Source organism: Papio anubis, chromosome 13, assembly GCF_008728515.1.
Source record: "Papio anubis isolate 15944 chromosome 13, Panubis1.0, whole genome shotgun sequence".
In the NCBI taxonomy this organism is placed as follows: Eukaryota; Metazoa; Chordata; class Mammalia; order Primates; family Cercopithecidae; genus Papio; species Papio anubis.
In genome coordinates this window covers 80912220-80922562 of record NC_044988.1, presented here as the reverse complement: position 1 = coordinate 80922562, position 10343 = coordinate 80912220, and the positions used below count along the sequence as shown (strand labels likewise).

At 45.1% G+C, this 10343-nt stretch overlaps 1 protein-coding gene across 1 annotated transcript in view; it reads left to right on the top strand.

Moving 5' to 3' along the window:
* Window positions 1-9926, top strand: part of LOC101007270 (prostaglandin reductase 1-like) — a 28719-nt gene extending 18793 nt beyond the window's left edge. Inside the window, exons 6-7 of the mRNA XM_031654768.1 lie at window positions 2623-2805; window positions 9713-9926. Coding sequence (XP_031510628.1) covers window positions 2623-2805; window positions 9713-9823 — 294 coding nt within the window. The 3' untranslated portion in view covers window positions 9824-9926. The remainder of the gene's footprint in view (window positions 1-2622; window positions 2806-9712) is intronic.
* Window positions 9927-10343: the final 417 nt, after the last annotated feature.

The window sequence follows — 10343 nt, the reverse complement described above, 5'->3', positions numbered from 1 at the left end:
TTTTTGAGACAGGGTCTCGCTTTGTTACCCAGGCTGGAGTGCAGTGGTGCAAACATGACTCACAGCAGCCTCCACCTCCCGGGCTCAAGTGATCCTCTCACCTCAGCCTCCCAAGTAGCTGAGACTACAGACATGTGCCACCATACCTGGATAATTGTTTTTTGTTTTGTTTTGAGACAGAGTCTCGCTCTGTCGCCCAGGCTGGAGTGCAATGGCGCGATCTCGGCTCACTGCAACCTCCACCTCCCGGGTTCAAGCGATTCTCCTGCCTTAACCTCCTGAGTAGCTGTGGTTACAGGCACACACCACCATGCCTGACTAATTTTTTGTATTTTTAGTAGAGACGGGGTTTTACTGTGTTAGCCAGGATAGTCTTGATCTCCTGACCTCGTGATCCACTCCCTTAGGTCTCCCTAAGTGCTGGGATTACAGGCGTGAGCCACCGCGCCTGGCCAATTGTTATTTTTTTGTAGAAACGATGAGGTCTTTCTGTGTTGCCCAAGCTGGTCTTGAACACCTGAGCTCAAGTGATCCTCCCACTTTGCCTCCCAAAGTGCTGGTATTAGAGGAGCTATGCCCAGCCCATTTTCATTTAAGATGAGGACGTTAGAGTTCCAATCGCTCACTCACAAAGAATAGTTGACGTGGGTCTTCTGAAGAAACACTCTTTCTGTCTCATTCTCTTGCATTAGTTTCCTTTGGTTCAGGACAAAGCTTCATATTTCCAACTGCTAATGTTACTTTCCTCAAAGTAGTGAGTGGGAACTTTAGGCTGAGTGGTGCCAGTGGTCAAAGATGCTGAAGCTAGATTCCACCACTCGTCTTAGCACCGCTGGCTCTGACATTACCTAGGCATCTTCGCCTGACTTCCTGAACTTGAAAGCCTATGCTCAGGTGACATTTTCTCAGTTTCTAGTCAATTAGGACACTTGGGAAAATCAACCAGGCAACCAAAAAACATTTTCTTCCTCACACACAGAAGGGGAGTACCTTCTTTACAGGCAGCAGGAGAGCTGTGTGCTTTGTCTGGGGTGCTGGTTCTCAAAGTGTGGGCCAAGGACCAGCAGCATCACCATCTCCTGGGAGCTTGTTAGAAATACCAATTCTTAGCCAGCACAGGGGCTCATGCCTGTAATCCCAATACTTTGGGAGGCCGAGGCAGGAGGATCGCTTGGCCCAGGAGTTTCAAACTAGGCCAATAGAGTGAGACCTCATCTCTGACAAAAAATAAAATAAAATTAGCCAGGTATGGTGGCATGCACCTGTAGTCCTAGCTACTTGGGGGGCAGAGGTGGGGAAGATCCCTTGAACCAGGAGGTCAGGGTTGCATTGAGCAGTGATGGCACCACTTTACTCCAGCCTGTGGAAACAGAGCCAGACCCTGTCTCAAATTAAAAACAACAACAACAACAATAAACACACACAAAAAAACCCACATGTTTATTCTTTTGTTTCTTTTCTTTTTTTTTTTTTTCCTTTTGAAACTGAGTCTTGCTCTGTCCCCAGGCTAGAGTGCAGTGGTGCAATCTCAGCTCACTGCAGTCCCCTCCCAGCTTCAAGCAATTCTCCTGCCTCAGCCTCCTGAGTAGCTGGGATTACAGGCATGTGCCATCACGCCCAGCTAATTTTTGTATTTTAGTAGAGACACAGTTTCACCATGTTGGCCAGGCTGGTCTCAAACTCCTGACCTCAAGTGATCTGCCTGCCTCGGCCTCCCAAAATGCCGGATTATAGGCATGAGCCATGCACCCGACCCCACACACTTATTCTTGGAGGTCTGGAGGTTAAAAGTAAAGTGGGTTGGCAGGGCTGCATTCCTTCTGAAGACGCAGGAGGAGAATCTGTTTCCTTGCCTTTTCAAGCTTCTAGCGGCTGCCTGTATTTCTCGGCATGTGGCCCCTTCCTCTGTCTTCAAAGCCAGTGGCATAGGATCTTCCTCCTCCTCCTCTCTCTCATCTCTGCTTCTATCACCCCATATTCCGTTCCTGACTATAACTTTCCTGTGTCCCTCATTCCCTTATGAAGACCTTTGCTATTATATTGGGTCCACCTTTATAGTGCAGAATAATCTTATAATCTCAAGGTTCTTTTTTTATTTTTATTTTTCTGAGGCAGAGTCTCATTCGGTCACAGAGCCTAGAGTGCAGTGGCACAATCTTGGTTCACTGCAACCTCCACCTGTCAGGTTCAAGCAGTTCTCCTGCCTCAGCCTCCCAAGTAGCTGGGATTATAGGCACCCACCACCATGCCTGGCTAATTTTTTTTTTTTTTTTTTTTTTTGTATTTTTAGTAGAGATGGGGTTTTCACTATGTTGGCCAAGCTGGTCTCGAACTCCTGACCTTGTGATCTGATCGTCTTGGCCTCCTAAAGTGCTGGGATTACAGGCGTGAGCCACCGCATCCCCACTAAGTTTCTTAATCATATCTGCAAAGTCCTTTTTGCCACATAAGGTAACAGGTTCTGGGGTTTTTGGATATGAACATCTTTGGGGCCATTATTCTGCCTGCTGCAGAGTGCATGTTGATGGGCCAGCAGTCCCGTGGATCACAAAGGAGTGAGGAAATGGAAGGGGAGAAGCACCAGGAAACTCCAAGCACCAAGCACAGTGACAGTGACCTGTACTACTTGTTTCACCGTGGCCACCTCCCTGGATCCTGCCGCCCAAATGTGCCCTTTTCTTCACAGGTCCAAACCCAGAGACTATTATCCTTCAGGAGCTTCACATACAAGGCTTTGTCGTCTACCGCTGGCAAGGAGATGTCCGCCAAAAAGCTCTGAAGGACTTGCTGAAATGGGTCTCAGAGGTAAGGAGCTCCGGACCCACCCCTTCCAATTGTACACTAGGTTCCATTCCCTTTTGCCTCTCAAGGCTTTTGTTCCAGCAATTCTTCCCTCTCTCTGCCGCATCATCAGTTTTTCGCTATTGGGTCCTTGTACTTAGAATATAAATATTCTTACTTTTCCCATCTTTGAAAGGAAAACAAAACAACCTTCTCTAAAGTTCATTTCCACTGCAAATGCAGGTCCATTTCCCTTCTCTCTCTTTTGTAACAAAATACCTGGAAGTGCTGTCTACACTCACTGTCTGCCATTCCTCTCTTTCCATTCTTCCTGAAACCCACATATCAGGCTTTTCAGAGTCTCACTCTGTTGCCCAGGCTGGAGTACAGTGGCGCAATCTTGGCTTACTGCAACCTCTACCTCCAGGGTTCCAGCAATTCTCATGCCTCAGCCTCCCGAGTAGCTGGGACTACAGGTGTGTACCACCACACCCAGCTAACTTTTTGTATTTTTAGTAGAGACAGGTTTTCGTCATGTTGGCCAGGCTGGTCTCAAGTGATGTGCCCTCCTCAGCCTACCAAAGTGCTGGGATTACAGATGTGAGCCACCACACCTGGCCAAAATTAACTTTTGTCAAGGTCACAGGGGACCCTTACATAGTGAAGTCCACTGGTTGATTCTTAGCCTCACTTGGCTATGGGAAATATTTAACAGTGATCATTCTCTCCTTGATATGCTTTCTTCCCTTGGCATCCCTTAACTCTTGGTTTTCCTCACTGATTGGTCCTCCTCAGACTCCTGCTCGCTTTTCTGTTCTCCAAATTAATATTAGAGTGCCCCAGGTCATGGTCATTGGGCCTTTTCTCTTGTCTATCCACACTCGAGCTGTCCCTTAGTTAGCTCATCTGGGCTCAGTATGCTGGGAGCTCCCAGTTCTATCTCCAGCCTGACTCTCCCCTTAACTCTAGATTAGTATGTCCACCTGGATGCCTGATACACATCTCTGACATAACATGTTGTAAACTAAATATGTTTTGATCTTTCCTGCTCAACATGCTCCATATTCAGACTTTACTATCTCAGTTATAATAATTCTATACTTCTAATTTCTCAATCCAAAAACCTTGGAGTCATCTTTGATGTCTTTCTCTCGTACCCATGTCTAATCTCTAAGGAGATTCTGGTGGTTCTATCTTCAAAATATATACAGAATCTGAACACTTCTCCCACCTCGTTGCTACCACCCTGGTCCAGGCCCATGCCGTCTAGCCTGGATGTTTGTAGTGTATCGGGGGAACCCGCCCCCAATATTTCCACATAGGTTCTTTCTATTTTTCATAAGTGTCGGCTGGCTGAGAATTAAAGAGAAAGAGTACAAAGAGAGGAATTTTACAGCTGGGCCACTGGGGGTGACATCACTTATGGGTAGGACTGTGATGCCCACCTGAGCTGCAAAACCAGCAAGTTTTTATTAAGAATTTTAAAAGGGGAGGGGGTGTACGAACAGGGAGTAGGTCACAAAGATCATATGCTTCAAAGGGCAAAAGGCAGAAGAAAGATCACATGCTTCTGAGTATACAGGACAAGGACAAAATCAGAACTACTGATAAGAGTCTATGTTCAGCTGTGCATGTGTTGTTTTGATATCATCTTAAACAACAGAAAACAGAGTTCAATAGCAGAGAACCAGTCTGACCACAAATTTACCAGGGTGGATTTTTTTCCCCACCCTAATAAGCCTGAGAGTACTGCAGGAGACCAGGGTATATTTCAGTCCTTCTCTCAACTGCATAAGACAGACACTCCCGGAGCGGCTGCTTATAGACCTCCAACCAGTAATGCATTCCTTCCCCAGGGTATTAATTATTAATATTCCTTGCTAGGAAAACAATTTAGCAATATCTTCCCTACTCGCACGTCCGTTTATAGGCTCTCTGCAAGAACAAAAGTATGACTCTCTTTTGCCCAACCCCGCAGGCAGTCAGACCTTATGGTTGTCTTCCCTTGTTCCCTGAAAATCACTGTTACTCTGTTCTTTTTCAAGGTGCACTGGTTTCATATTGTTCAAACACACATGTTTTACAATCAATTTCTACAGTTAATACAATTATCACAGTGGTCCTGAGGTGATGTACATTCTCAGCTTACAAAGATAACAGGATTAAGAGATTAAATTGAGACAGGCATAAGAAATTATAAAAGTATTAATTTGGGAACTGATAAATGTCCATATTAAAATGAAATGTTTACAATTTATGTTCCTCTGCCACGGCTCCAGTCGGATCCTCCGTTTCGGGTCCCTGACTTTCCACAGCAGTAGTGGACTCTACCTGGCCTCCCATATTCGCACCCCTATAGACAATTCCCAATGTGATGGCCATAGCGATCTGTTAAGGCACAAATCAAATCCTGCCATTCTTATGATCCAAACCATGCAAAGCTCTGCATTTCACTTAGAGTAAACCAAAGTGCGAATATTCAGCAAGCTTACACAAAATCTGACCCCTGATATCTCTCTGATTTCATTTCTTAGTATTCACCATCTTGTTTACTTCTCCTAGTCTCCTCCACCACTCCACCGCTCTGTAACTGCTTGCTGAACTCTCTCACATCCTGCAAGTCTTTGCTAAAAAGTGCCTTCTGGACTAGCATGGTGGCTCACACCTGTAATCCCAGCACTTTGGGAGGCAGAGGCAGGCAGATTACAAGGTCAAGAGATCGAGACCATCCTGACCAACATGGTGAAACCCCATCTCTACTGAAAATACACAAATTAGCTGGGCATGGTGGCATACGCCTATAGTCCCAGCTACTTGGGAGGCTGAGGCAGGAGAATCGCTTGAACCTGGGACACGGAGGTTGCAGTGAGTCGAGATTGTGCCACTGCACTCCAGCCCAGTGACAGAGCTCAACTCTGTCTCAAAAAAAAAAAAAAAAAAAAAAAAAAAAGTACCTTCTGGGTGAGGCAACTTTTTAAATTGCCCTATTATAAGTTGCATTCCCACTTCATTCTTGATCCTCCATATCCCACAGCCCCCCTGCTTTTTTTTTTTTTTTTTTTTTTGAGACAGGGTCTCACGAAAATACCCAGACTGGAGTGCAGTGGCGCAACCATGGCTCACTGCAGCCTTCACCCAGGCTCAGGTGATTCTCCCACCTCAACCTCCTGAGTAGCTGGAACAACAGTCATGTGCCACCACACCTGGCTAATTTTTTTGTGTTTTTCATAGAGATGGGCTTTCACCATGTTGCCCAGGCTGCCTATCCTACTTTTATCCGTAGCAATTAATCATCTTTTACATAATATATACTATAATTCACTTATTCATTTATATTTATTGCTCATCTCCCTTCTTGGGGATGTAACCTCCATGAAGGCAGCATGTTCATACATTTTGCTTTCTGGTGTATCTCCAGCGCCCAGAAGAGTAGATGAAGCGATGTAGGCACTGGATAAATATTGCTGAATAAATGAATGTTAGAGGGGTGCATACATGTGACACGGCTCTTCCTAAGGAGCAAAAAAGATAATCCCTTAGCCCTGTGCTGTGATAATTTTCAAACTTTACACCATGTAAAGTTTTAGTCAACAGAAATCTGAACAATCAAGTTGTATTATTTTAGTTTTACAGGGGAAAACTAATACCATGCTTCCTAATCCCTGACCAATGATCATTTCCCAATTCAAAGGAATAGATTGCTCCTCCGGCAGCCACTGGAGCTTGGCGCTCTTCCCAGTCTAGCACTTGGAGTGCCGGGCTGGGCTCTCTCCAGGGAGCTGGAAAGAGCTGAATAACTTGTCCCAGTTGGTGAAATCTAATGGAGCCCATCCGTGATCACAGTTGACAACAGGAAACCACTGTGCTGGTGTCCCCAGTGCTTCCGTCTAACAAAGTGAAGCTGATCATAGTTAGTTGTGTTTTTTTGGGTTTTTTTATTTTTTTTATTGAGACAGAATCTCACTCTGTCACCCCAGGCTGGAGTGCAGTGGTGCAATCTTGGCTCACTGCAACCTCTACTTCCTGGGTTGGAGTGATTCTCCCACCTCAGCCTCCCAAGTAACTGGGATTACAGGCGCCTGCCACCACTCCCGGCTAACTTTTTGTAGGTTTAGTAGAGACGGGGTTTCACCACGTTGGCCAGGCTCATCTTGAACTCCTGACCTCAAGTGATTCTCCTGCCTTGGCCTCCCAAAGTGCTGGAATTACACGTGTGAGCCACGGCGCCCGGCCCTAGTTGGGTTTTAAGTTGTGAGTTGGCCTAATTTCTTTCTCATCCTCCCTTTTTAATCTCATTCCCTATTTTTTAAAATTCACTTTTTATTTTAGAAAAGTTTTAGGCTGGGTGTGGTGGCTCATACCTATAATCCCAGCACTTTGGGAGGGTGAGGAAGGAGGATTGCTTGAGCCCAGGAGTTTGAGACCAGCCCTGGCAACATAATGAGACTCTACAAAAAAGCAAAAAGTAAAAAAATCAGCTGGGTGCAGTGGTGCACACCTGTAGTCCCAGCTACTCGGGAGGCTGAGGTGGGAGGATCACCAGAGTTCAAGACTTCTAGGGCTACAGTGAACTCTGAATGCGCCACTGTCCTCCAGCCTTGTAAATAGAGCAAGACCCTGTCTCAAAAACAAAAATAAAAATGGAAGTGTTAGATTTATAGGAAAATTGGGAAGATAGTACAGAGAGCTCCCGTATACCCTGCATCCTATACCCTAATTTCCCCTATTACCAACATTTTCCATTAGTATTTGTATTAGTTTGCTAGGTCTGCCAAAATAAAGCACCACAGACTGGGTGGCTTACAGAACAAATTTATTTTCTCAGTTCTGGAGGCTAGAAGTCCAAGATCAAGGTGTCAGCAGGGTTTTTTCTTAGGAGGCCTCTCTCTTTTCAACTTGTAGATGGCTTCCTTTTCCCCGCATCTTCACATGGACTTCTCTCTGTGTGTCTGTGTCCTAACCTCCTTATGAGCACACCTGTCATATTGATTAAGGCCCACCTGTATGATGTCATTTTACCTTAATTACCTTTTTTTTTTCTTGAGATGGAGTTTCGCTCTTGTTGCCCAGGCTGGGGTGCCATGGTGCGATCTCCGTTCACTGCAACCTCCGCCTCCCGGGTTCAAGCGATTTTCCTGCCTCAGCCTCCCGACTAGCTGGGATTACAGGCACACGACACAACGCCTGGCTAATTTTCGCATTTTTAGTAGAGACGGGGTTTCGCCATGTTGGCCAGGCTGGTCTTGAACTCCTGACCTCAGGTGATCCACCTGCCTCAGCCTCCCGAAGTGCTGGGATTACAGTTGTGAGCCACTGTGCCCAGCCTGTTAATTACCTTTTCTTAAAGCCCTATCTCCAAATACACTCCCATTGTCAGGCACTGGTGATTAGGACTTAAACGTATGGATTTGGATTCGGGGCAAACAATTCAGTCCATAACAGTAATCGTTCTCTATTTTTAACCTCTGAACTGGATTCTACCTTTCCACGCTATCCAGATTCTTTTCTTCTTCAAGAACAAGAATGAATTGGGGCTTTCAAGTCAAAAGTTCCAATCTCAGCCACGAGCCATGGCTCACGCCTGTAATCCTAGCACTTTGGGAGGCTGAGGTGGGCGGATCACTTGAGCCTAGGTGTTTGAGACCACTTTGGGTGAACCTAGCAAGACCCCGTCTCTATAAAAACTAAAAAAGTTAGCTGGGCATTGTGGCACATTCCTGTAGTCCCAGCTACTCAGGAGGCTGAGGTGGAAGGATCACTGGAGCCCAGGTGGTTGAGACTGCAGTGAGCTATGATTGTGCCACTGCACTCAAACCTGGGTGACAGAGTGAGACCCTGTCTCACAATAATAATAATAATAAAATTTAAATCTCAGTTTCCCTACTTTGTAATTGACTGGCTTCAAGCAAATAATCTTGTCTATAAATCCATACAGAGTGCTAAGCCATCACTGGAATGCATTAGGGAAAAACTTGTATCAGGTAACTCAGGTCTCTATATAAGACCCCTAAAAAAATCTGAAAATGGAAATTAGTTCCCATTAGTAGGTTGTGCCTTGTAGTAGAAAGAGAAATGAAGAACCTTCCTCACTAACATGAACCCTTCCTTCCCACACTCCCAGAAAAAGGTTAAACACATCTTGAAAGAACCTTGTCTTAATGTGGAGACAGATTTTTAGACTGTCCTGCTATTTATATTTCCTGAATAGGACCTGCCTCTTCAAGGGCCAGAGGTAAATGAAGGGTGCTCCTTTCTCTATTTCCACCTTCTCTGAGATCACTGGGTTATCATACTTTACTATGCATCTTACTTAGAAATTGCTTAATTGTGCTGGGCCTGGTGGCTTACGCCTGTAATCCCAGCACTTTGGGAGGTGAAGGCAGGCGGATCACGAGGTCAGGAGATCGAGAGGTCTGGAGATCGAGACCATCCTCGCTAACACAGTGAAGCCCCGTCTCTACTAAAAATACAAAACAATTAGCCGGGCATGGTGGCAAGCGCCTATAGTCCCAGCTACTTGGGAGGCTGAGGCCGCTGAATGGTGTGAACCCGGGAGGCGGAGCTTGCAGTGAGCCAAGATCGCGGCCCTGCACCCCAATCTGGGCGACAGAGCGAGACTCTGTCTCAAAAAAAAAAAAAAAAAAAAAAAAAAAAAGACAAAGAAATTCCTTAATCGCTGCCTTATGACACTTCACACTATGATCTGACATCTATTATTAAGTTCTTCTTAGGTGTACTTTGTAATCTTTTACATGTACTGTGTAAGTGGATCTTGCCCCCCCTTGACTTCAGGTTCATGGAGGACAGGACCTCCATCTCTTATTTTCAAGGCTCTAATGATGTGTACCTGATACATTTGTTGCTAGGGATGAGAACAGTATATCATTGAGAATATTAACTTAAGTTTTGGAATTTGTTACGTTTGATACAGGGTAAAATCCAGGACAAGGAATACATCATCGAAGGATCGGAAAACACGTCAGCCGCATTTATGGGAATGCTGAAAGGAGATAATTTGGGGAAAACAATAGTGAAAGTATGAAAAAAAAGGACACATGGAATCTGGAAGCCATTTAAATGATTACTTAATTTGTTTTCACCATTTAGCAAAAAAATGTATACTACCTTAAATGCTCCAAGAAACAGTACTTCAGAATGAGTTTGATCTACTTTAATAAAATACATTTAAGTCAGATATAATTAGTGATGGAGTGATGAAGTTTCACAGTCAACAACAACCAGCGTCACCACTGTTCACTACAGCTTCTTCCTGAGTTGTGAAACTAATGGCTTGAAGTGTGAAAGTTTTCCAAACACTGCATGTTTTCATTCATAAGTGGAGCTGAACAATGAGAACACATGGACACAGGGAGAGGGGAACAACACACATCTGGGCCTGTGGAAGCTGGGAGCGGGGGAGACATCAGGATAAATAGCTAATGTACGCGGGTGTTACTACCTAGGTGACGGGTTGATAGGTGCAGGGAAACCACCATAGCACATCGCTACTCCATGTAACAAGCCTGCACATCCCACACACACAATTATCCCGAACTTAAAAT